General features: G+C 47.4%; 1 protein-coding gene across 1 annotated transcript in view; it reads right to left on the bottom strand.

Annotated features, from left to right (window-relative positions):
* Positions 1–27,561, bottom strand: part of MDGA1 (MAM domain containing glycosylphosphatidylinositol anchor 1) — a 148,318-nt gene that overhangs the window by 54,673 nt on the left and 66,084 nt on the right. The window contains exons 7-8 of the mRNA XM_009283748.1: positions 26,599–26,928; positions 22,996–23,289 (exon numbers count right to left, since the gene is read on the bottom strand). Coding sequence (XP_009282023.1) covers positions 22,996–23,289; positions 26,599–26,928 — 624 coding nt within the window. The remainder of the gene's footprint in view (positions 1–22,995; positions 23,290–26,598; positions 26,929–27,561) is intronic.

Below are 27,561 nucleotides of genomic sequence, written 5' to 3'. Positions count from 1 at the left end.
ACAGCCAGGCCCCAAAACCTGCAAGACACAGCATCTGCAGCACCACAGACACAGCTCCACCAGGAGCCACAGGTCACACAGCATCCCTGCTGTCCTGAACACAGCCGTGCCTGGAGGGTTCCAGCGCACCAGTCTCTCCCCTCCCGTAGCCTGACCCCAGCAAGACCCACCTACAGCTCTGTAACACTAGCGACATCTCCATCTTCACCACAGCCACCCCAATGGTCTGCATGCATAGCATCCCCTCTCCCAGGGACACGGATGCATCTGTGGGTATGCAGCGTACAAGCATCCCCTCCACTGGGCAGCCCTTGTTTGACAGTGGCTGATTGCTTTCTAGGTACCTGTTCTCAACTCTCAGCCTCTGGGCCCTTTGCTGGACTTAAGTGGATTAAAAGCAGCCCTTGACTGAGCTCATGCTGCCGTGCTGAGTGGCATGGTCAGCTCATTACAGATGGCTTTGCCAGTGATGTGTCTGCGGGTGCCCCAAGCGCTGACTTGCCTTTGGTTCACACGTCTCCCACCTCACAGTGAGAATAATGTGAGAAGTTGTTTGATTAGACCTAGTGCCACGAATGTGTCATCTCCATCCCTAGCTGCTATCCCATTTCTTGGGTCACATCTGCTCCTTAATTGAAGCCGGTGGGGTCTCACATTATAATCAAGGCCAGCTGGTGATGTAGGGAAAAAAAATAAGAGAAAAAGGGGAGAGAAAAGAGAAAGGAAGACTTTAAAAAAAAAAATGGCACAGCAGCTCCAGATGTATTCAAAGCAATCTATCTCATGAGGAGGAGAGAGAGGGGTGGGAGAGCAGCTTCCCTCACTGCATCAAGCAGCACCTGTGTACGGAGCTGGAACAGAGGAAGAGAAAAGGTCTGAAAGAGGACAAAGTGCCCCCTGCAAGGACACACTCTGCAAGGAAAATGCCCGCCTGAGCCTCACTGAGGGAGCATCTGGGGCTGGAAAAGGGTCACAGAGGAGCAGGGCCAGGACAATCCAGATGCTTCCTTAGGTCACATGAACAGCAGGGCAGCCAAGGATGTAGAAGATATTTAATCTTCTTCAGCTGGGAAATGGGATTTACTTGATTCGCACTGGGACAGGCTCTGGGCCTATGTTATCACCTTGTGAAGGGAATGTCTGAAAGTGCCTATACAGGAAAAATTGATTACATTTTCTCCTTCTGTCTCTGGTACTAGGAAACACCCAACAAGCATTAAATCTGCAGGTAGTCCTGGAGCCCCTGGGTTTTCTGGAGAGAGCGCTGAAGCAGGTCGTCCTATCACTGCAAAGGATGCATGCAGTACTATGGCAAGGGGCAGCTCTTGCTGAAGGCTGCCAATGAATATGCAATCAAAGAAAGGTCAACAGCAATTACAGAGCCAGACGTCAGCTCTGGTCTTCAACACCTTCTGGGGAGCCCACGCTTGTTCAAGTAGGTTATACACAAAAGGGAGACCGCCACCAAGGCAGGGATTCAGACTGCAAATCCTAGCAGATAACACAGCCTTCTCTCTTCCCTGGCTTAAACGCAAAAGAAAGCTTGTTTAAGTGAGCCAGTGCTTCTACTGCCCAGAACTGGGAGCTGAACAGCTCCGGTACACTCGAGATGGTGACTGTCTCAGAGCAGAGACCTCCAACATGACTCCTGCGCAGACAACTTTAGGGAGCTGCAGGAAACGATAATGATTTTCCAGGTGCCTCTAATACCCACAAGGAAGCAGCATCCCTGCTGGCTATAAGGGAGCAGTATCTGGCTATTCGGGGTCACTAAGCTGCCATGGTGCTCTTTGGGGAGCTTGGGTATCAACCCCAGTTTTTAGCCCAGTTCCAAAGGCGGGTCCTTGTCCAGAGGCTCCTCAAATGCCTCTCTGTATCTCCCCTGAACTCAAGTGCATGCAGCTGAAGTGCTCTTTTAAGCAGCAGCCACGTTGCAGGCAGGAGGTTGCTACGCTTCAAGAAGGAGGTAAAAAACCTCTTTGCATATACAGGGCTTCAGGATCCCCTGGTAAGAAACACAGCAAACAAATATAGACGATTACTGTTTTGTCTCAGCACACAGCTTACTCTAGAAGAGCTAGCTGGCAGGATGAGTGACGAAAGGGGTGAAAAGGGCAGCACATTACCGCTCTAGGCAACGCTGAAGGAGTGAGGCTCCTCCAGCAACCTTGTTAAGATGCAGCTGCTGTGAAACACAAGGCAGGGCAGCCTGCCTTTGCAGCAGAATTATTATGCAACAGGAGAAAACATAATCACTCACCTGCTCGTTAGGAGCAAATCAAATCAGCCAAACAAGGCAACCTACTCCAGTGTGCCAGGCACCCTAAAGCAAAGCCGGGCTGTAGGCAGCCCCCTTGCTGTGAGCCACAGCAGATGCTCTGCACTGAAGGGTTGCTAAGCTAGCACGGTGTTCACGATGATGAAGGGCAAGAGCAAGGGAAGCACAACAGAGAAACGTCAAGGGGTGTTGCTTTGTGCCCCAATAACCTCTTATTTTCTTGGTTTCACTGGAAACAACCAGGACTGAAGTGCTCATCCTGCTAGATGTGTGAGAAATGCACTGGCTGTTGAGCTGTGGTCAAGTCTGTAAGTATTTGTTTTAAGTCTGTTTTTATTTTAGCCTTGAGGAAGGGAGGATTGTACTTCCTTACAAGAGCCAAAGAGCTTGCAGAAGAGACCACAGTCTCCTTGCACTGTTACTGTGCTGTCCTGCTTGGGCACAGCTCAAGAAGGGGTACTCAGCGATTCCTGCAATGCTGTCTGATTGCTGCAGGTTCCCATCAAATTCAAATGCCTGCAGAAGGCAGAGATGCTTCTTTCACCAACGATGAAGTCAGAGCATCCCAGGATGGCAGTGATGCACTATGGCAAGTTTTTCACTTGTGCAGTAAATACAGAAAAAAATTTTCAGTGAAAAATATTTTTTTTTCACTTTAAAAAATGGGGATGTTGTCATAAGGCTGCTCAATCTGATATGGAAGAAAGGCAAAGAAAGGCTCATATTGGAGTGGACTGAGGCACAGAAATCAGTGACAAGCTTAAACACAAACCAGCATCTGTAGAACAGGGGAACACTGAGTGAACAGACCTTGCATTAAGAGCTCAGGCAAGAACTGAGAAGGTCAGAAATCCTAGACACCACAGTGCAACACTACTATGCAAGACACATGCAAAGTCTGCTTTCCCACCGTAGCTCGAGGACTGTGAATAGCATATCCTGGTCAATTCCCAAATGCTGGCTCATTTTGAAAGGGCTGTCAGAGCTGAGGAGCTCGCTCATAACCTGCTTTCTGACTCACAGGCGGCTCTTTCCCCCCTGTAGCCACCCTGACCAGTGGCTGACAACAGCCATCTCTGTAGGTGGTCAGCTGCCCGCATTGTACCGCTGGTCTATGCAGCTACCATAGGCTGCCGCACTCTCATTTTTCTACAGGGATTTACTTCCCGCAACACTTCCTCTGCTGCAAAGAGCACCATGGCGCAGCAATGTCCAGGCAGAAAAAGAAAGGCACAAGCAGAAAGACGGCCTGCCCGAGGTCACACAAACCAGCAGCATCAGACAGAAGCAGCGCAGGAGTCCTGTATCCTGACCCATACTTCAGTCCTTAGCCCAGGCTTCCTCCCTGGTGAAAAACACCCTCTATTCTACCCTCCAGAGTCAGTCATCATTTACATTTTTATTTAAATCTAGAAAGTGCAACATGTAACACAAGTGATGAAAATAGCAAGCCTTGCTAGATTAGAAAGCAGCTTTATTTTCAGCAGCTCTCATCCCACTCTGCTGAATGACTCCCTCCAAGCTTAGCCATGCAATCACAGTGCCAGTGGGACTCCTGCTTGTAGTCCTCACCTTATCCCACGTGTGAGAGCTAACTGACCGCTCACTTGCTGGATTAATATTGCAAAGAACACACAGATAACCTGGTATGAAAGACTGCACTTCGTGGTTAGTTACAATTATTATTAGCTGTGTTTCGTTATCCAAAGTGGCTAATGACACCAGGCAGTAATTTCTCCCTCTGGAAAGCAAATCAGCACAGGCTGCTATTAGGGCCTTATGAGACCTATATGACCCCATCCAGCATCCATTTAAATTCTGATAGGTACCCTTCTGCAGTCATGCTAGATGCAGTCTTCCCTAATCTTCTCTAGACAACCAAAGTGATCCCAGCAAAGGGTGCCTTCCTTATCCAGCCCCTGGTAATAAAGATGTCACAAGCATCAAAGATATTGCACCCCTGCTTTTACAGCAGGTAGAAAACTCCATGGTTTTAGCTCCAGGAGAGACCAGAGCTCTCTACCTGAGCAAGCGGGAAGCTCTTTTATTGTCACAAGGCTGGGAAATCACAGCTGAGCAATTCTGCTCCCTGCAACAGCACACGCACTCCACACCCTAAGAATGCACATTAGGCACCAGCAGTTTTCCATGTGGAGACAAATATCCAGCTAACATTTACAAGCCCAGTCTCATCTGCTTGTTTCTGACAGATGATATAATTGAGTAGTTAGAAGAGGGGAGATGGAGGAAGGCTTGCTCAACCTATTTCAGCTAGAAGCCAGAATCTTTCTTTCATCTTCTATGCCTTTTGCCTTTGCACTTCAGTCTCCCCACATATAAAGAGATAAAACGTGTATTTTTTGCAAAGTGCTTGAAAGCCAAGTTGCAAGTATTGTTATTTCAAACAAAACAAATTTGTTTGAGTACATTTTCTGCTAGACAAGTGGGTGCAGGGACCAGAGAAGCAGGGCTCAGAGCAAGAAGGCTTAGTTCTGTGCTAGCTGACTGCTTTTAAAAGAAGAGCAAATGAAATGTATTCACTACCAGCTTTTCTGCTTTCCTCTTCTCTGAACTTTCCAAGCCAATTAGCTCAACCAGTCTTCACCTTGTTTTAATAAAGAGGGATTTACTAAAGGATTTCCTCTTCTGCATGATGAGCTGTGCTGATTAATATACATGAGACCCCTAGCTCACTTTACAGAGTGCTTTGAAGAAAGTCCATCCTGGGTGGGAATTTCCAGACCTTCTGCCTCACAGATACGCCTCCTCAAAAAAGATCTGTCCCAGACATGCTGGAACTCCACTCAGACTCACCGCCCAATTAATTTGTGCTAACGATACACTACAAAGACAAGTATTCTCCTGCAGTGTAAAGCCACCTCATTCCCATGCCTCACTTACCTTCAAGTGCCTGGTTTCAAAACAGGATGCTACCCTAATTGAAAAAGATAAGTGGGAAAAGATAGTGTATGTGCAGAAGACACATACATATTTGTAAGTGAAATGCATGCTGATAATCCTCCCCCCACCCACATACCACCCAATTAGCAAAGTTATGCACAAGAGAAATAAAGAGGGTGAGAGAGTGGGCATTTCAGAGCTAATACCTTCAATTACTGCCAGACCAATGGCATAACCCAAATCTAGATTTTTTTTTTTTGCCACAAACTAACATGAAAATTTTGTCTCTAACTCACAGCCAATTTTGCTAGTTATAGCATGGTGAAGCAGGATGATAGCTCGGGTGAATCTGGGATTCTCCTGCCCACCCACATACCCACGAGAGGGGACCCCTCCCCTGTGTAACATTGTCAGACCACCAACTCTCCACTCAGGTTCTGCCTCTGTCTTCTAGAAGATAACAAGATGTCAGCTCATACCCATGCATCTGTTATTACATGCTTCTGTTTAACAAATTGGGCTGGCAGTGACATGCCGCTCCCAATAGCGTATAAATAGTTTAGATACAAACATTCACTAACAGTCAGCCAATGATACTCTTTCCCCAAAAGCATCCTATGTGCATTAACTTTTGGCAGAGGAACCAGTAATCTTACTACTCAATAATTCATAGGTGAGCTACTCAGCTGGGTAGTTCTGGGAATAAAGCAACCCATTGCCAGTGCAAACTAAGGAAAAGAAAAAAAAAAATCAACCCACAAAAAAGAACCAAATGAGATTCTTCTTCCAAAACAGAGAATCCACATCTTTCCTCTTACTTCAGAGTTTATCACCAGTTTTTCTTACCACCTAACCCAATTCCCTTGCTGCAGTTTAAGCCTACTGCAGGTCCTCCCCATAGGTGTTTTTGTGTCCTAGTAATCAACTCTGTCCTATCCCCAGTAGCCCCCAACCTCAACAAATACTAGGAGAGAATTCTTAGTCCTTTTCTCCTCTCCCAAAGTCCTTGACAAGACGATGTTGACGTTTTATATGTGCATGTGTGCATGTATATGTATCCTTACAATTCCCCTTTCTCTCCTTCCTCTGTTCTTCAGGTGGCAGAAGCACAGCTTTAGTTCCTATTTAGATTTTGTTTTCTCTGGGCAGAAACACTGTCCTAGAGTTTTAAATACCAGAGGAATCACATGCAAAAAGTTTGGGAAAGGAGAAAATAAAAGCAAAACCTGAATCTACAGCTCTGACCCTCCTCACGTGCCTGGCAGAGACAAGTATAGCACAGGGGCCTATAATGGGGCAGAAATCAACAGGTACCATTTTCAACCTTGCGAGGAGAAACAGAGCTGCTTGGCCCATCACAGCAGAATGCATTCCCTATGCTTCCATCCACAGTGTAAAGAAGGGAAAATAGAGAGAAAACAGCCAATCTGTGGTGTTCATTGTCCGAGGATAGGCCCTCCACATTCCTGAGAAGGATTTGGAACAACTGAGAAAGGACTGATCATCTCCCCAGGTTTGACAGCAAACCTGGAGCTAGCTGGAACAGGACTTTAAAGCCCAAATTTATCCCATCTAACTTCAGGCTCTTCACTGAGGCACCCAAGTTAGGAACGCCACTTCCCTCCAAAGCCATGGAGTGAGAGGGACATCTCCAGAGGACGATTCGGATGGTAGGAATCCCTAGCTGGCATTACCTCCCTCCATCCTGTGCCTGCACAGGGAGCCTAGGGTGATCCCAGCCCTCACATCTCTGCTAGGTGGGATGAATGCAGACCAAAGTAAATGCTTGTGCAACACCTGCACAGAAGTGGCCAGTACCACCCCTCTACATGAACCTCTCCGTGAACTCTCAGTGCCTTGTTTAATGAGTTCATCAGTAAGCTGAGTCATAACACGCATCTGAAACTTGGGCAGCATGTCCTGCTCTTGGACAGGAGACACCTCCCGTGTTTGAGCTGCTGCGTGCCACAACAAGGCTACCCCGGGAAAGAAAACAGACACCAGCCTGCACGTTCCCCATAGCAAATATAGTGATAAATCTTTGGACTCCAGACAGCATCCGATTAGTGCCACTGCTAGGGCTCATGTCCAGAGTATGCAGCTGCCACCTACAAGGAGTTGACTGAGTTGCCCCTAGTTTCCTATGGAGGATCTCACCTACAACCAGAGGAGCTACCAGGCAGAGGTGACTGCTGACTCCAAGCAGCAATCCAATAGCAACAGGCTCCTATTCCATCACCAGCTGCCTGAGCAATTCAATCGCCTCCATATGTTTAGACCCTTTTAATAACAGAACGGAAAGCTAAGAGCAGGGAGGCTGCAGGAGAAAGTGCCTCCGAGAACTGCAATCCTGCCAAAATGGAGAAGAGTCCCTACTTTAGAAATGCAATGATTGTCAGGGCCACAGGTGGTCAGAGCCTTTTGCTCACAGCTGGGCTACAGCATTACCTCACCTTCTGTTTTCAGTTTGAAAGCTAAATTGGGAGCACTAGATGATCCCTCCACAGCTGCTTTCCAAACAGGCAGGCAAAGCAAGACACAGCATAGCCAAAAGCAGATACGTTAAAAAAATCAGCACTAGATGATCCCTCCACAGCTGCTTTCCAAACAGGCAGGCAAAGCAAGACACAGCATAGCCAAAAGCAGATACGTTGATTAAAAAATCAGACCTGCTTTAATGATGGGGTGGTGGGATCAGAGCTGGAAAGGGGAGAGATCCAAGCCAGAAAGAGCCTGGTAGGGGAAGGAGGGTAATCCAAGATAATTAAGATAATCAAATATCAACCAGCACTTCTTAATACGTTTACTTTGAGTTCTTTGTACTAGTAAGCAAAAGGGATGCATGGGGCAAAGCTAGACCAGGAAGAGTTAATACAGTGGTTCTCCACTTATCTACAGAGTGGAAAGAGGACAAGCTTCCCCATACAAACCAGAAGCCTCTCCTTCAGGCCTAGTAGGGAATTTGGACCAAGGAGGAAGAACTCCGCATAGAGCAACACCCAGTTCTCCATCACTTCTCTATCTGCTGCCTCGGAGTTCTGCTGCCAATCGTTTAATATCCTGCTCCGCTAACTGTCATCATTACCCCATTTTTCCATCCTTCACCCTTGATTGATCTTCATTCTTCTGAGGAAGATGACGACAATGAAAATGTAACCATTCAGAAAGAGGCTGAAAGGATGCTCAAACTAAAAGATTTATGGCAAACGTTCAGTCTCGTAGATGAAGCAGCTGAGGTCAACAGATATCGAAGCAATTTCTCCCATAAGAATTAAGTAACAAGGGGGGTGGGGGGTGCATACAGGAACTTAAGAAATGCATACAATTTAAAAACACAGGATCAGTATATATAGCACAGAAAAAGGAGAGGCAAGAACATTTTTTACTGTAAGCATTTTTGCTGTCACTCTCTGGATGGTTACCTCTTCATCATTGTCATCATCATCTTCAGACGAATCAAGGTAGATCAAATCAATCATGGGTGAAGGATAGAAAAATTAGGATAGGTTCAGGCGGTCCATCAGATGAAATGGCTGAGGTCTTTCAGAATAGTGACCGGCTCCAAAAAGGCAGCTGCCAAATAGCCATCATTTCTGCCATCTGAAAGTCCTGTCTTCCCCCTCCATCCTTCACACCATTACCTGCATGCATTTAAAACGTGTGAATTTCATAAGTGCCTGTGTCCAACTCCTCCTCTATTAATTAATTATGAAAAAAAATGCTTTATTTGTCATATCAGTAACTGTCATAGCTTTTCATGAATGTATCTTCAGTGGATTGCTGGTTACAGAGAATCATCTCCCTACACCTTATTCCCCAAACTGCTAACCACCTATGGAGACAGCAGAGGATTTGGCAGTCCCGTTTCTTCAGGCCTGGATGATACCACCCGTCTCAGAGAAGGGCATGGACTCGAGCTATGGAGGACTCGCTCCCCCACTGGAAACCTCATGTCTTCTCTCTACATTGCCACCATGTTTCCAGAGAAGCAGCAGCTCACCAGCCTTGCTGCTGAAGCAGACGCAGCCCTCGTCTTTCCCTGCATTAGGAAGAGCACAGTCACTTCTGACAGCCTCAGGTGTTGTGGGCTCCCAGAAACCACTCTCCAGGGCTCAGGGTCTCCTCTGCAGCAGAGGGCACAGGAAGGAGGCCAATGGCAGAACTGGCAATCATTCAAGGACAGCAGTCTGCTCCCTCGACCTCCCCATCTGGCTATCAGCTCTGTCCCATCTCTGGACTTGGACCAGGAGAGGGAAATTTATTAACAGTCCCGCTCACTGGATAAATCTGCTCTGACATTCGATTTTCCAGGCTGCTTCTGTGGCTGACCTCAAACCGGGCCAGCACTACAGGAACCATTTGGAGGAGCAGCATCCCTGTAATGTGTGCACATGCCTATCTCACACAGACATTTTTTCACATTCACTGAGAAGGACTTAGGCTGCAGCAAAGGCAATATGCAGAATAAGTGGGAAGTACACACTCCATTTCTTCTCCTGATGCCTGGATTTTGATCCAACAGATAAATGCCTGAAGCTGGTTCCATAAAGTTTCCGTTGTTCACATTCCCGACTCTTCTGGGACACAAAAAGTAAGGCCATTACCTTCCTCATTCTCACCCATTGCATCAAGATCTGAAAGTGGATCCTGGCCTGAGTCTGTCCATCAGCAATTATCAGCCCGAGGGGTTGCGGCAGTACACGCTGTAATGTGGCATCCTGCTCCTTCCAGCCTCTCCGTGATAGATAATAACACCTCCCAGAATCAGATACCCCAGGTGAAAAGGACATTTTAAACAAGTTTCAGCAATGTTTGCTGACCCATCCCACTCTAGTGGGCAGAGAGAGGGTATAATTCTGTGTACAGCTCTGGAAAGAACCTGCGTGGACTTAAATCTGGGAATATCTGTGGCTAAATCTGTGATAAAAGCCAGAGATGATGGAAAGACAGGCTTCTCTATGTCCTGTTTGTAAGACTCTAGCTGGATCTGTGTACCCTGATCTGAATTCATCAGTGCAAAAATGGCAGAATAACAGACTAACAACAGATCATAAAACCCTCAAAAATGCCACAGGAAGTAGGAAAAGATGGGGGAAAACTTCATCTAGCCAGGCCTTTGAGGCGAAGTTTGTGATAGCATCCTGCAAACACAGAGGAGAGAAAATTCTGTACCCTCCATGCATGTATTGCCTATAGGAGTACAAACATGAACCAACTGGGTCAATGTAAGCAGAGAAGACCTCAGAACAAACAGCAATAAACCTTTTTATTCCTCACTGATTCCAGAAAAAAAACTCATGGAAGATGAATGTGGGATGCAACTTTACAAGTTAAAAAGTGAATGATGATTAATACAGTTTTATGGGTCCTTGGCAGACAAACTGGGTAGTGTTTGAGAAAGAAACAAGAAAAGTAACTGTCTTGTCATAACATCCTCAGGCATTGAAAGATCCTGGCTTGCTTCCACACGACAGACTAATTGAAGATGTAATACTATTCAAATGCAGCCCACATTAAGCAGATTAAAAACATATTAACTGAAAGAGTTCAAAAAGAAATTTTAAATGGGTGCATGCACCACTGAAATCTCTCTAGTGAGAGGGAAGACCTTCTCTAGGAAGACCTCTCTAGTGAGATCCCATAAGAACCTCTTAAACTGATGCTATTTCACATCTTCATCAAGGTCAAAGATCCAGCCAGCAGGTTGGCATAGCTAAAGCATATCAATTATAAAGTCCCCCGTTCAGGCTGCGTAGCCAACATCACACATAACCACCTTTGGTGTCTGAATGACCTTACATCCATTTGCAGCTGGGGTGACTGGGTGCAGACTTTGGCACAGCTCTAGGATGTGGCTTGTGCTTTGCTTCCTTCCCTCCCACACAAAGGCAGCACTTTAATGTGCGATAACTGACAATCACCATCCTTAAGTGCCTATGTCAGGATAAGATACCAACATCTGTAGAGGACACAAAATATGCAGCAGTAAATAACATACTAGAGAGATACCTCACACAGGACAACTTGGTTTGCTTGATGGAATGGTCTTATGGTAACTGCATTCAATTTATCTTGGATAACGTAAAGGTCTGGAAAGAAAACTGTTGAGGAAAGAATGCGTCACTCTTGTTAGGAAAGAGACAATGACTCCAAGAGGAGCCTGAGTCGATGTCACCCAGTGAACATCAGCTTTCAGCTTAATTCTGTAGTCCAAAGACGTCCAAATCCTTGGATGATTAAGCCAAAGCTTACTAAACGTATTGTGAGATGGGCATCACCTCTGCGTCGGTGAGATCATTTTTGAAAATCTGTTTAATATGGGTGACCACGCTGCCAGAATGTTGTTGAAAAAAAAAAACGAGAAAAGGGCTATAAAAATGAATCAAGGGCTGGAAAACATGCCTTGCGTTGAATGGCTAAAGATACTCTTTCAGGATTGCATACTGAAACAACGCTAAGAGATTACTTGTTCTGGTGTCTGAGACTACACAAGGAAGAGACTGCTGATAACAAATAGCTCTTTATGTGAGAAAACAAAGGCATAAACAGAGCTTGTAGTTGGAAACTGAAATGAGACAGGCTTAGATTAAGTCATGACAACTGAACCATGAGAGTAAAAAAACTGGAACAACTTACTGAGGCACATATTGAATTCTCTGCCACTTCAATCTGTGAGTAGATGCTGCACTGAAAACATACAAATAATCCAAGTTTAGATCCACAATGGTAAACTCACCTTGTTCCTCAGCTCCACTAGTGAGAGAGACTATGCTTGGCATACAACTAACTCTCCTGTCTAGTCAAACAGCACAAAATGGTTAGAAAGAGATTCAAAGAGCTTTTGCTTTCTCATAATGATCAGGAAGCTGGAGTCCCAGCATTTTGGGTAGGCAGATTGGAGCACATAAGCTGCTCCAAGTGGTTTTAACAACAAAAAAACCTCCACCAAACACACAAAACCCAACCGTCTTTCCTCCTCTCTTTAAAACCTGTAGATAGTTTCATTTGCATCTTTTCATTTATACATGTGAGTTGGTTCCTAGAAAGCTAATCAGAATGAAAGCTTGCCCATTTCCATGCATAAGCTTGGACTTTTGCAAGGCCTCATTACAAGCAGCCCAAGGGGACGAGAAAAATTCCCAAACCACAAAACCCCATTTTGAGTGTTGCTCTGTTTTCCTCTGACCCAGCCAACTGCCACCATCTTCTTATCCCTTTAGACCCATTACGCTCTTTCCAGCAAACCACCTTAGATGGAAGGCTGCTGCCTTTCCCTCAAGCCCCAGTTCACCATTTTACAGCATATCAGGATGTTGGCTAAAGGGCCTGTATTATGCATAAGCTATGAACTGCTCAGAAAATCCCAGCAGACCTAGCACGATTAAGCCCATCTATATTGCATTAAGTTGTTATTAGCTACTGCATTCTAGCTTATGATTAGGACAGCAAAATATCTCTTTGCAATCAGCACTTAGTAAGGAAAATCCCTGTTCCTTGCAAATGCCACTATTATTTATTGTTCTCTTGACTTCAATCACAGCCACTGTCGGGAACCCCTGTTAGTTTTGGCACTCCAACCAATTCCTCCCATCAAATGCTTTTCTGAGTTGGGCCCAGAGCTGTAGCATGTTTGCAACGGATGAGATTTACTGCTCTCGTTTCATCAGATGCGAGAGCAGGTCACAACAGATCAAGAGCCTACAAAGGGTTGGCTGGAATGGCCTTCGGTTGCCATTCTTTCTTTAGCCAGCAGGGATTTATCCCAGATTCTTCTTCACCACAGAAATTGAGTCATTTTCAGTCTTTTCTACATCCCATTCATCTCCTTGCAGCTTGGCAAACAAGCAAACAGTCTCAGAAGTCAGCTTCCTCCCAGTCAACAGTAATGAAAAATTTCCATGGTTTCCCGCAATCACACATGACCCTAGAAACAAGGACTCCAAAACCATACAAAATGCAACAGGTCTGCAAGCAACTAGGAAATTTAAGCACGTCTGTCAATTCTTGGGACCAATGAGGGTTTTGCAGGTTCATCACTGGGTTCATAAAAGAAAACCGACTGTTTTACCTCAAGTCCTGGAGGCCAATTAAATTTGAATCAGAAGCAAAAGCTGAGATAAGGTAGGAGCGTGTGCACACACATGCTTATTTGTGTTTGCAATAGAGAGGCAAAGGGGAATGGAAATCAGGAACTATATGAAGTGAAACAGAGCGAGAGGGGTGCATGTTGGAAATGTGATCTCTGCTCATTGAGAAAACACTGTTTCCTGGCTTCAGAGAAAAAACAGTTTCTTTCTCAGAGACTGGCCCAAGTGGAAAAGCACAAATTAGTAACTGAACAGTTGCTTCCCCACAGAAAGCTCCAAAAGGCCCCTATGCTCTTCCTAAAAACTGAACCCTCAGCCTCCCAGTACGGAACTGGCAGCGGGAAGACCTGCTGTTTCAGAGCTTGGGGTCAGGATGGTCATGGCTAATTAAAATTCAGAACCCCTCCCAGGATACTTGGTTTCCTATTAGGGCTTCTGTTCATATCAGGAGTGTCTCAGGGTCTTCCCTGCATAAGCCCCCTCCTCAAAAGTGGCATTGCTATTCTGCGTGTTTTGCTCCACATGCCTACAACAGTCTTCCAGCAAAAGTGGCATTGCTATTCTGCGTGTTTTGTTCCACGTGCCTGCCACAGTCCTCCAGTGGGGCAGGAGAAAATAGCTCTGCTGTAGTGGAGTAGGTGAGGAATAGCATGGGAGCCTGCTCCTGCACCCTCATAGGTGCTGCTTGACATGGTTTATGGCCCAAAAATCATGGGAGAAAAGCAAAGGCACAGGCACAATGCCATGGCACCACACAGCTCTCTCTGGGAAAGAGGCTGGGGGAAAAGAGCCTCTGCTCCCCTGACAGAGGTCCTGTGTCAGGTCTGATGTCCTATGCTCCCCTGCAGGAGTGGACAGCTGTTTTCACTTCTCTGTGCCTCAGGCTCTTGTGCAGAGGCTGAGAGTTATCATAAGAAAATGAATTGCTTTTTTTGCCTGCTTAGTGTCTTCCTGGTTGCCCTAGTGAGTTCTGGTCCGTGGCATCTCTCTCCCCACAGCTGGGCACTCAACATGCTCATGTCCTGGTCACTGAGAGGCAGAATTTGCTAGAGACAGGGCATTCCCTCCTTTCCTGTCCTGTGACCCCAGCCTTAAAATATGAGAGCTGACAGCAGTTTTCTAACTCCCCCCATCTACCACCTCCCTTGCCTCATGTCTCCTGATGCCAGCGTTACCACATATAGCACATGCCTTCCCAAATCTACTTTGCTCAGGTGTCAGGAGCAGCTCTCTATTTTGCTAGAACATATATACAAACCTTCCCATCCTCTTAGCTCTCCTATCCCCAGTCTTTTCCACTGGCTTTTCCCTTTCAAATATATCCACTACCTCCAACCCATACAAGCAGGTACCATCTTCTCCTCTCCCTAATGCATTCCTCATAAACTCAGATTCCGGTCCCGTCCATCACCTCTGGCAAAGAATATCCCGCCACCCCACGCTCCAGGATCTATGGCTCTTTCTCTGCCTTGGCCCAGTTCCCACGTCCCCTGGACATGTGCTGGTGCTGCGCAGACCAAGAGAGAAAGCTTGGCAACAGCTGCCGTGCCAAGCCCACCATCTCAGATCTGCTGACTGGAGGTAAGCACGCGGCAGAAGTACTCACAGTGTATGTTACAGAGGAACCTGCGTTACATCCCCATGCAAGTAGAAGCAGAGCCAGGACAACCTCTTCCTCCAGCCAGGCTGCCTCGATGCAGTCTGGGTACCACCAGCTGTATCGCAGTTTGGAGATCTTTGATACAGGTGGTGTCACCTACGGCCTAAACCCAGACAACAGCAACAGGGCTCAAAAAAAAAAAAAAAAGCCGTTTCTTCAGAACAGCAAGATGGGAAGCACTGGGAAAGTGTCTGACAGTACTTCAGCAGCAGTATGCTCCTGTGGCTTAAAGACAAGGACATGTTTGGGTGAGACCCAAACACGCACAGCCTTGCAGGATGCCCAGCACAAAGTGTTTGGGAGGATTCTGGAGTTGTTTTTTATCACAACAAGTGATGTATAGCTAGGTCCTACAGGAAAAATAGCTGCCATGGCAGAAAAACCTTAAAAGGAGTGTCTGAATTAGAACAGTACGAGATGTGGTGTTCAGCCCTGAAAGGGCCACGGTAAGTGAGCAACTGTCCACAGAGAGATGACCAAGACTGTCTGCCATCCACTGTGTCTGTACATCTCGTCCCTCCTTTCCTGACAAAACTGCATAGCTTGGATGTCTCTCTCTCTCTCTCGATAAAATTAAGTTGCTTTTCCTGGAGAGTCTGGCCAAAAAACAGGATAATGGCAGCTTACGGAAAGTGTATTTGTTTCTCCCAACAATATCTGAGAAATGGATTAGCTGATTTAAACCAGTTCTCTTCTGAACAAACAAATTCATCTCTCTAGGCGAGGAGCTCTCATACAAGCTTTTACTCAGCCTATCATTACAACCGCAGAGGTGTTTAGAGATGAGCAATGAGCTGCACAAAGGCTGAACGGCAGTGCACGCAGGCTGCAATCTCATGCAGCAGACCCAGGTCCCCTCTTTAAGGAGGGCTCCCACCTTCCTGATGCACGTATCTGGTTATCATCCTCTCTTCTTTCACGGTCATTTACCCAGGGCACAGCGAGGAGGCCTCCCGGTACTTTGCATCTGACGTGTGGTGCCACAGACTGAACATGCCAGCTTTGCAAAAATCTGTTCCCCAGCCTCCACTGCTCCGGTGAATTCTCCCCGCCATCTGGGCCTTTACTCATGTCTAAAGTCTCCTATATCTCCTGGCCACCACAGCATGCAGACATGCTCTGTCAGACCAATTTCAATCAAAGAGGTAAACCGGAAAAGCTCTCGGGGCGCAAGGGAGACTTCCCAAGAAAATCTCGGTGAGTGGCAGCACATGGGAACCTTCCCCACAAGGCAGGAAGCAGAGAAGAGACCAGGATCATGCAGAGCAAGTCCTAACTGCTACACACTGAGGGGAAAAATTCCAGCCAGCCAAAATTCATACAACCGCTTTACCCTGTGAAAGACGTTTTCCTCCAAACCTGCATACACCAAACGCTACAAAAAAGCAGCGCTGGGAGTCCTGGGGCTTTGCTCTGCAAACATAAAGATGGTCACAAAGAAGGAGGTTTTAGCTAAGCATCCTTAGCCTGTCAGACTACCTGCCCCTCAATGCCACGAGGTTGGCAGGAGGGTAGGGCCCACAAGTCCTAGACAAACAGGAGCCATCCTCTTTTCAGCTACATTTGGTACAACCCCATCTTAAGACCCAATCCGAAACCGATGTAAGTGCTGTCACAGCTCCATCTGCCAGGCCTCAGGACCAATAGCTGGTAATTGTTAAAACAAATCTGAGGCCAGCTAAGCCTCTGTGGTTGTTACTGTGCTCTGAAGCGTGGCCATTTGGGTTTACAGCCATGACGGAGTAAAACTGATTCCTCCTTCAGCCTGTCCTTAGACTGACAACTCTTTAATTAGTTGTTAGCAGCCCAGGCACTGGGAAGCAGAATGAGCAATCCTAATGCCGTATCACCGAGGACAGGGCTACGTGCACAAACATAAGCTCTAAGCAACTTAATCCCAGACACAATAGTGCAAGCGGAAAGTGTGTTGACAATCAGGAACAAAACACTCTGCCCTTAACGGGGGGAGCAGGTGAGTTCTGTGTATTGATAGAAACACAGAAATAACATGTATACTTTCAGCTTAGTCACACAAACCTCTGTACAACAAATTAGGGGATAAACAGGGAGGATTTCCATCAAAGTAGGACCTAACAACCAGGTCATGCTTTGTTCAGACTGGTGGTTCGAGGTCATGTCCAAGACTAGAAATTATTTTCTTTTCACTAACGAAGGCCTCCGGGTTTGCAAACACTGAACTTGCAGAAGGCACAGTTTTCCCATGGCTTTGAATACAGACACACCTTCCCCAGAACATCGGTTCATTCTTAAGCCTCTGATGGTCTAAAACAAACCAGAACATCCCAGAGCTCTGGTTTGTAGGAGACCCCGAGGTTTCCCTCTCTTGGGAACAGGACCTGTGCCATGTAGAACAGCAATACTGAAGCATGAATGGAAGGGCAGAACAGCCCCAACCACTGCCCCCAAGTTAGCTCCTGAACTGTGCTCCTCAGCTTGGAGGAGGGTGTCAGGATGGACTTCACTGATGAAAATAATAAGAAAATTTTAAACAGTCACTATTAATAAATACACTCAGAAATTAAACCAGCCAAGCCTAAAATTCTTAGCAGATGGCTCCATACTCCAGCTCACATGGCCAAGCAGCAAGACGGATAAGCCAGCTCAGTCACAGATATGGGTCAGCTCTGGCCACAGTCTCATTTCTCTTAGACTCCCTTCACATAGGCAGGGAGAGCTGGAGGGAGCTCTCAGGAGCCAAAAGCCCAGTCCTATCCACTCTGCAGAAACATCTCCATGCCAGGAGCATGTCTCAAGAGCACTTTTAATGGAGCAGTTAATATCCAAGCTTATGTTTCAGAGGAGGCAGGGCACCAGCAAAGAGCACTGACATTGAGCTATGGCTTCAACAGTTGATCGAAACAGTTTAATGCACTTCCATTTCCAGTTGCGTGGATCCAGCAATGCTTCTTACTTATTTACAGTATCACCCCCTCCTCTCCTCCCTGCTTTGCTACATAGATAACAGGGGAAATTGATGCTGACTATTGCCCGCCTGATGTACAGCATTGCCAATGGGTTCAGTGGGATTTTAAAGAGGAATGAGTCAACAGCGTGTGACCAGGAATAACATTTGCCAGCGTGTGAGCTTGAATAGGAAAACATATCTGTGCCCACCTGAACATTAGTTTAAGTGACAAGGGCAACAGATGCCCCAGCAGGACATATTCTGGCTGCCTTCCAGGTCAGGGTAGAGCCAGACCTGCTGGTCACCAGCCCTGTGGCAATGCCTGTGTCTAGGACTATGCAATGGCTCCTGAAGTCCTGTTAACCACGATAACCGCCCCTCCAAAGAGAATGTCGGTCTACTTTCCTGATTACACCTAATGTTCACTATGCTTTGAAGATAAAGCCCAATAATCCACCTGCTGCTTAACGTGGCAAAATTCTACCTAAGGGCAATAAGTGTAATCCTTTGGAGATCAATCCCAGACGATTGTGGACTATTATTTTGGATTCAGAAGGGGCCAAATTTGGAGGCCATGTTATTCCAGGGAAGGAGACACTTGGGTTAATTCCTTTTCTAGTCTTTCTTCCTGCCAAGATCTCATCTGCTGTGTGACCCGAAGATGAGAAACAGGATCATCTTTCAGACTTGACTATCCGAAACAAGGTCAACCCTATGTAAATATCTCCTCTTCCTTCTTCCCTTCTTTCTCTGGCCACTTAGAGACACCAAGAGCTCTTCCAAAGAAAAAAATGGCACCAGCAAAAGTCTGCTTATCCAATCATCAGAATTTGGTGAATTATTTAACATCTCTCAACAGAGGAGACGGGTGCTCTGCTACCAGGCTTTGGTGGTTATCCAAAGAGGGAGAACCCATTCAGGTGATCGAGCAAAGGCCTGAGACAGCAAGTAGTGAGTGCTGTAAGGGAGGATAAACCTATCTGTGGGAAAATACTGGAGTAGATGTATCAAGGATCAGGTGTGATGAGGAGTGCAGGGTTGAGCTGGACTTTGACTCAGCTGTCCAGTAGTTTACAACATGCTGTTCAGGACTGACAAAGCATCAGAGCTGACACAATATCATTCAAGCAGGATAATGTACTAGGATTGCAATTTACACCACACCGTTATATGAGGCTCTAACAGAGCAAATGTGATATTCACCGTGATAAGACAGTCATCTCAAAGGCCAGTTCTAGCAACAGCTAGAGTTTAGAGTCACTGCTAATCTTTGTAATTCATGGAAATGCTATTTTGACCAGGCTTTTAGGATACATGGCTAATATATTTTTTTGCAATTTGTTATTATGTACTTGCTAAATTTGTATCTAGGTAGCGTCCTTTTCACTGATCCACACATACACACTTTCTTTCCTCCCTCCTTTCATACATATTGACTCAAATGACACTTTGTATTCCAAAACCCAGAGTGCTGCACTTTTTCAAGCCCAGTGTGTGTTTTACAGCCTTACACTATCTCACCTACACAGGATGACCCAGCCCTGATTTTAAACCCACCTGTGCAGAGGATTCATTTTTCTGCTGGGATTTTCTGAAAAAAGCCTGGACAACAGCATCATTGATATTATTAACAACAGCATTCTGCCCTTCCATTACTATTTTTATTTCAAGATTTCAAAGTGCTATGTTTATTATGCCCCACAAATCCTTGAAGAGATGGGTCAGTTTTATTCCTGTTTTGAAGGTATGGGAAAAGATGACAAGACACTGCCACTCCAAGTGGTAGCCAGATTCCCAGGAGTTCTGACGAGCCCAATCTCTCGCTCTAACCAGTATACAACATTTCTTCATCCTAACCACAGAGCTATAAGGCTGCAAGGACTTCCATGAACTTGTTAATCTTCCAAAGCTCTACAGTTCAGACCAAGAAGTCCAGGGAACAGACCATCCAGCCTGTCAGAGAGCTGATGATAGACAATTACAGCTCATAAGATAAAAGGAGAGCAATTTTTTCTGCTTGCAAAATACAAAAAATTTATAAGCCTAAAAACTTTTTTTTTTTTTTTTTGACAGCTGACTTGTTCTTTTTGTCTTCTTACTCTCTTTCCACTACTGCAGTGCAGTTGGCAAAGCCTATTTCTGGGCTAGTTTGTTACAATACAGCACTATATGTATGAGGGTGAGGGGAGAAAAAGAAAAGAGAAACACAGAAACAGGTTCTGACATCTAATCAGATCTGCTGTATTGATTTTGCAACTTTAGCTTTGGAGCAAATCAGAGGAACAACCACATTATCACCCAGAATTCACTCTTCCCTTGAGTGAGCCGGTTCAAAAGGAGCTCACACTGACACATAAACAGGCACGCCTGCATGCACACACACACGCGCGCGCTTGCGCGCACGCCTGGGTGGATGCACACCCCACCTAAGCAGCTCTCCAGTGGGATGCGCAGGCTAAAGAAAAGAGAAACACAGAAACAGGTTCTGACATCTAATCAGATCTGCTGTATTGATTTTGCAACTTTAGCTTTGGAGCAAATCAGAGGAACAACCACATTATCACCCAGAATTCACTCTTCCCTTGAGTGAGCCGGTTCAAAAGGAGCTCACACTGACACATAAACAGGCACGCCTGCATGCACACACACACGCGCGCGCTTGCGCGCACGCCTGGGTGGATGCACACCCCACCTAAGCAGCTCTCCAGTGGGATGCGCAGGCTGGGGGAGGCAGGGGAAGCGCTCATCACGGAGGCTGCAGGAGCCACACGATCCCCATTTCCCACAAGATGAGAATTCCAGAGCAAGCCACCGGACTAATGAGCTACCCACAATGGAGAGCAACGTTTCAATTAACCACAGCGGCCCCCGCCGTGGCACCCACCTCCTTCCAGCTGCATGAACAAGGAGGAGAGGGATAAACAGGGACTGCTTTGTTTGCTGGGGTTTTTTTTGCACGGGGGGAAAGGAAGGAGGCTATAAAGGGGATGAGGGCAATTCTTGCCCTGCTTTCTTGGTTTGCAGTTTGTTTTTCATGCTGATGGAAGGAGCAAATTGACAGCCCTGAAACCAAAGCTGCCTGCTCAGGCACAGAACAGGCAGTGCCACCGTAAGGTCCTTCCGCAGTTTCCAGGAAGGAGGAGACAGCTCAGGTGTACAAACACTCAGTATGCACCCAGATCCAACTAAGGGTACACAGAACTGATGGAGAAGGGAAGAGGGCCATTTGGGTGGGCTGCCGCATGGACCTTGCCACCATTACTTGGGCGAGATCACAATAAAGCATTGCTTGGCCTTGGGAAGAGCTATAGGAAGAGTATGTTGAGTTGCTCTTTACACAGAAGTTCATCACATCTTTGCCTTTTTGGGGGTCTCATCAAAGGCTCTGCCCCAGAACAGCTTCTGGCTTGTACCTACCAACTTTCTTGTGTGGGGAGTCATGTCCTCCCCCTCCAGCCCAAGATTCAGGGCTGTGATCCCCCCTCCAGACCACCCAGTAAGCCCAAATTCATCCCAGGCTCGGAACTGCTGCTCCCTCTGCAGGGGCAATGAGGGTCAGTGAGGACCACACAGCTTTCAGACATCAACACCAAACTGGGGACACCAGCAGGTCTGATGGTTCTTTGCTCCAGAGTGAGATTTTGCTGCATCTCCCATCAGTTCTTGAGGTGACCAAGAGTCACCCTCCCTGCCATGTTCTGCCATGCCCCATACACCTGACCCAGCCTGCCTTCCAAAACAGCTTAAACCAAGACGCACATTTCCACCCTGCTTAAGGGAAGCTTCTCCACACACACCTACCTGCATGAAAATCTGCACACATTTCCCTGTCCTCCATCCTGTAATTTAATTCCTGCCACACTCCTGAATGGACAGAGATAATTTTTAAATGGGAATCTTCGAATACTCAAAGTGCCTGCAGGATTTCGCACACCTCCGTTACTGCTGTGCTCCCAGCAGCTCAAATCTGTGAGCAGCGTATCTGGTTGGCTTCAGCCAGGTTATCCGCTCTGATCTCACTTGTCTTCTTCCCAGAAAGCGAGCCTGGGAGGAGTGTGGCAGCATGTCTAATGAGTACTGCTATGCTGTGCGTGGAGGCTCATCAGTCACAGACCAGAGGCAGCGTGCCCAGGTGCAAATTAACCTGCTCCCTACCCATCCCACACCTGGCAGATCCGCGCTGCTCAGAGGATTCTGCGAGAGTTCAGCAATTGCACCATCCCGATGGGACAAGGTCTGCAGGGAGGGCTACTCCTACAATCACAGCTCCTTCCAGACCAAGGCATTTTACCCAGCTGCCTTCCTGCTGTCTGATTCAAAGTCTTGAAGGAGAGAGCAAAGACCCCCATATGTCAAAACACACCTCAACAGCATGGGAGCTGAGCAGGCACTCACTTCTCCGGAGGGAGAAACCACTGCAGGGAAAGGATGGGGACAGTCACCCAACGCAGACACCACCAGCATCCCTCACTTTATGTTCACTTCTGTGCACAGATACCACCTTCAAGTGGGGCTGGGAGCACCACCCATTGCTGAAATCACTCAATACACCACATGCTAAGAATCAGTTTTCTGTTAGTCACAGCTTTATTGCACGGAAAACATTTGGGAGTATGCAGTCCCTATTAGGGTCTGCCTAGCACTGCTTTTCAGGCAAAATGGTTCAGGCATGTCCAGAAATGACAGCTGGGGTAACTAAGTTGAAGAAAGGGTTGTGGGGTGGAAATGGTCTAATTAACATTCATTTGCTACCTTTTGAGTGCTTGACTTTACAAACTTACTAACATACCCTGAAGGTATTTTACACATATGTAATGCACACAAACACACACCTGGTAAAGCTGCTGTTCTGCACTCATCCACTGATAGGGAAATGGAAAGCATTGTATACAAACACATACAACACCTCTCCCTTCCACTTGCAACACACTGGCCTTACGGTATCCTGCCCTTAGCCTTGTATAGTCAGACCAATAAACTGTTCAAAGGTCCCCAGACAAAAGACATGTGTCTGCTCAGCCCAGTAAGAAAGGTCAACTCTGCCTGAAAGCAGCACTGAGTGTGTCAATGCTGCATAGCCCACAGGCTTTTGTGTACACAGGCATTCAGACAGGCGGCTCCAGTACTGTATGGTTATACTCACACTGCACATTGAGCTGCACCAGGGCTTCCCGGGGCCTGATGTTAAAGCCATTGTACCTGGCTGTCTGACACTTATAGGTCCCACTCATTTCTCGGCTCACACTCTCCAGGCGCAGCTTCCCATCATGTGTCTCCATTGTCGTCGTCCCTGAAGGCATGGGGGTTTCCTTATCTACCCGGGACCAGATGATGGGTGGCTTGGGCTTCCCTCGAACCTCGCACTGCAGCTCAGCCCGGGAGCCCTCCCGGACGGTGATTGTGGACTGACCCTTAGGAACACTGATGGTTGGTGGCACTAAAAGGGAGACAAGAAGGGAATAATTTTACAGCAAGTTTCCAGCAAGCAGGAATATTCTTGAGATGCTTGTGTTCGAGTCACACCAACAGCCCTGAACTCCAAAGGTTTCCACTTGACACAATGCAACGCCTGTAGGAACACACTGCCTGTGTAAGTCATCCTGCAGGGTCTGGAACTGCAGCGCATCAAGGAAGATCCAACAATGTATCCCAATGCCAACAGCATTGGGGGTAACCAGCTGTATTAGGACCTTCTCCCAGCTCCCACCCCACTGGTTGCAAAATGCTCTCCAGCAGCAGGGCTAGCACAGAGGAACCCAAAGGCAAAAGCCTCTTTGATCCATTTCTCCACTTCTGGTCAGTGAATGTCCCAAATGGAACTGCAGTCTTTTAGCCAAGAAATAGAAGTCGTATCTGACAAGATATCTAGTTCCCTTATACAAGTCAGACCAAAACTAAGATTTACAGGATTAGTGCTTGTAGATCACATCTCCAGCCTTATCAGACATCCAGGATCCCTGTTTGCTCCTAAAGCACAGCAAGGAGCCAGCTCTGTTAACTGCCTTTGCTTACTTTATACTGAGATTCACAGTGCAGTAGTTATCTCTGGCTCACACGAGCAAGAGATGGGTCCCAGCAAAGATCACTTCTGGCATCCCTTCCAGGCCAGGCTGGGAACAGCTTGCCCAGCAGAACTGCTGCCAAGCCGGGGCTAGAGCTGGAGGCAGAGTAATGCTCAAGAAATATCCAGCTATCAACTGACAAACAAGACTTTGCTGATAAACAAAGCTCAAAAGAAACCCAATGACTGCAGCTAAAGGGTGCAGAGGTGTCGGTGGGAAGAGGTTTGTTGTTCACGTCCCCAACTCCAATAAGAATGAAGGAAGGGGGTGTTTGTGCTAAACCCCATGTAATATTGACATTTTATTTGTATTAGGCTTCAGAGTTAACAGTTCAACTGAGGTAAATAGGGCAGTAATTATTTTCTGAAACCTCCTCTTTCAGCCCTTCCTGCTGACAGTGGCGACACTTGGATTGACACTTCCGTAACTGCAAGGGCCACATACTTGGTTTCCATTTAAATCAAAGTTTAGAACTACAGAGGCTGTAACAAGCTAGTGTGACCAATGTTAGCTCAATTCAACTCCAGCAAAGAAGCATGCTACAGTAATTGCACACGTTACAGCCCACAGCTGCTTTAAGAGCAAATTTAGGATGGCTCCAGCCCAATCTCCCTCTGCAGTGACCTCCCTATGCAACAGGGAGGACACATTTTCAGTTTGCAGGTCTCCTGGGGGCTGGGGAATCTCATCACACCCTGTCCCGCACAGCGTGAAGGGACCACAGCACTCTCAGCGCGCAGCACTGCCAGCAGCTGCTCACCTGCTGAGAGGCAATTTTCTCCATGGGGTAAAGCTGTAAATTGCATTTGAAGATTTTTTTTTTTTAATTAAAGCTATCTCCTCAGAGCTGCTCAGTGGAAGCAGCCACCTTGGCGAGCTCAGGATTCGCTCAGCAGGGAAACATGGAGCTACCACTGCCACCATCCTGCTCTGATCCTGCGGTCTGGGGAACACCCGCTGGGTTTTTATGCAGGAACCACATGTTGGAGGCGGCTCATGTCTATTCATGGGGATGCCACACGCTGGACAGCCTCAGCTGCTGCATGAAGGGCTGCTCCAGCGGGGATGGCTGCTATCATTCCCTGGATCACAAAGTGGTCCTGCTGGCCCAGGATGCCAAAGAGAGGCATCAAAATGCCCCAGGCTGCCCTCCTGTCCTTCCCTGTCAGCAGCATCCACATAAGCACGTGGGGCTCACCTTCCACCAGCCAGGCCAGAGCACGGGGCAACCTGCCACCGCAGACACCTCCTTTGAGGCAGTGGTCGGCTGGCACCTGGACCAACACCTGCACCAACAGACACTGCCCAGCCTTTTGGTGGGATCATCCAGGGTCTCCCAGCCCTGCGCCGCCTCCTACCCTTGCAGTCTTAAACACAAATGTACTCTGCCATCTAGTGATCTTGGGCAAAAAGAATTGCTCCTGGCGGCAGCAGCCACACAAGCTTGGGAGAGCTGGCTTTGCACCAGGATTGCAGGGTTCCCCAGGTGTTATTCCCTGCTGGTACAACGGGGATGGTGTCTGCTGGCACAGAGAGCGCCCTGCTTGCCAGGGCTGCCAGCAGAAGGGAAGCACCACCCTTCGGTGTTTAGTAGGTCCATGGCAGGGTCAGGGCTCAGACTCCAGGCTGCTAATGAGCACTGGGCACAGTCCCATTGGGAGCAGGCTGGCCCCAGCGTTTCTGCTGGGAGACAGGGGCTTCCCAAAGCATCAAAAGCAGTCACAGCACCTTCTGCTGGGGGGCTGAAGCGAGCAATGTCCAGAATCAAGACTAGGATTGGCTGACCAATGGATCCAGCCCAACCAGGGACTGAGAAGAAACTTTCCATGAAGGTTCAGGACAACATCTGTGGGCAGCTGGCCTCCTCGGGAGTCCTCACCAGATTACTAGCCCAATGCTGCTTTGTGCTGTACCCCAAGGTCCTGGAAAGGCAGCAAGATGACAGGGATGTAATGGAGAGCAGAGGTGGACCCACCACTTCCCCAGAAGCAAAAAGGCAGCCTTGAGACCCTGCATTTCAGTCCCCAAGGTGACTGACAAACACACTTACGGATTAGTCCTGTCATCACCAAGCCATGGGGTGAAGCTTTGACCCTGATTTTAAAGGGGGGAGGCATTTATAACACTTGGACTCCTACAGAGAGTGCCCAAGACAGATTGCAATTGCAATCCAGTAAACATTAAAGTTCTTCACACAATTTGCTATAACAGATGATACCAATCTCCTGGCCACAGCTCTGAAAAAAGGGACATTCCTCATAAGCAATGCCAAAGACAGGAAAGAGCACCTTTCTTGCTGTTTTACTCCCTTCTAAGCAAAGGGACTTTTGAAATTTGGTGAAATACCACCCCCTCTTTCTTCCTTCACAATTTGGAGGCTTCTTTGAACAATCACACTCTAAACCTGTCTCTGTAGCTTTGACTGGACTACACTTTGGACTTTTCACTGGGAGAAAACATAAAGGAAGATCTGCTTGGTGCACAACACATCTGGCAGAGGATCTGTAACTATTACCCATCTCCAGTCTCAGCCAAATGCTTGCCTGAGGATGTGATACTTTTTCCCACTAGGATTCAAGACACTCATGTGAGGTCCTTCAAAAAAGCCAGAGGGATGGGGGTGGGGGGCAGCTACTGATGCCAACCACTCTCCTGGGGTCCCCAGCTGCCACAGAGAGGCTCACCTGTCTCCGAGGAGATGTTCACCTCCACACTGAGGTCAGGAATGGGTGCTCCCTGGAAGGTAGCCACACACAGGTAGGTGCCGTAGTCACTGAACCTCAGGTCAATAATCTCCAAGCTGCAGGTCACAGGTGGGAGCTCGGGGTCATTCCTGGTGATGAGCAACCGGTCTGAGAACCTGGCTGGTTTCCCATTCTTATACCAGGAATAGACAACCTTCTCCTGGGGGACAGCATCCACGTGGCACGAGAGCTTCAAGTCCTGCCCTAACTGGATGGTCTCACTCTCTTTGATCACATCAGGGGTGATTTGGAACGTGGCATTCTTCATGGCTGGGATGAACACAATTGCAAAACTGGTTAGGGACAGCAAAGTGTCTTGCATGGGACAGAACAACAGTTCTTTGCTCCTCAGGAAGGCAACATCTCCATGCAACACCTGCCTCAAGACCTCCCCCAGTTATGTTCCCACAATAGATCCCCAGGGCCTCACATGTGGCAGTCTGGGATCATTCTCTAGCTCAGGACAGTGCTACAGCCCAGGATGAGGCTGCAAGCAGTGCTAGCACAGCTGCTGGTCTGGGAGAAAAGCAGCTTGCACAGTGGCTTCTCCAGAATACTAATCTCTGCTAAGTATCACATTCACCCTCAGCTGTACAAGAACAGCCACGAGAAATGCAAATCTAGCCCCTTGTTGTGGTTTGACCCGGCAGGCAGCTAAACACCACACAGCCGTTCACTCACTCCCCCCCACCAGTGGGATGGAGGAGAGAATTGGCGGGGGGGGTGGGAATACAGTAAAACTCATGGGCTGAGATAAAGACAGTTTAATAGGACAGAAAAGGAAGGGAAAATAGTAATAACAATAATGATAAAAGAATATACAAAGCAAGCGATGCACAATGCAATTGCTCACCACCCATCAACATGCCCACCCAGTTCCCGAGTGGCGGTGAGCGCCGCCCC

Source organism: Aptenodytes forsteri, unplaced genomic scaffold, assembly GCF_000699145.1.
Source record: "Aptenodytes forsteri isolate BGI_AS27 unplaced genomic scaffold, ASM69914v1 Scaffold309, whole genome shotgun sequence".
Classification (NCBI taxonomy): domain Eukaryota; kingdom Metazoa; phylum Chordata; class Aves; order Sphenisciformes; family Spheniscidae; genus Aptenodytes; species Aptenodytes forsteri.
The sequence above is the reverse complement of the archived record's forward strand: the minus strand, read 5'-3'. Positions and strand labels throughout refer to the sequence as shown.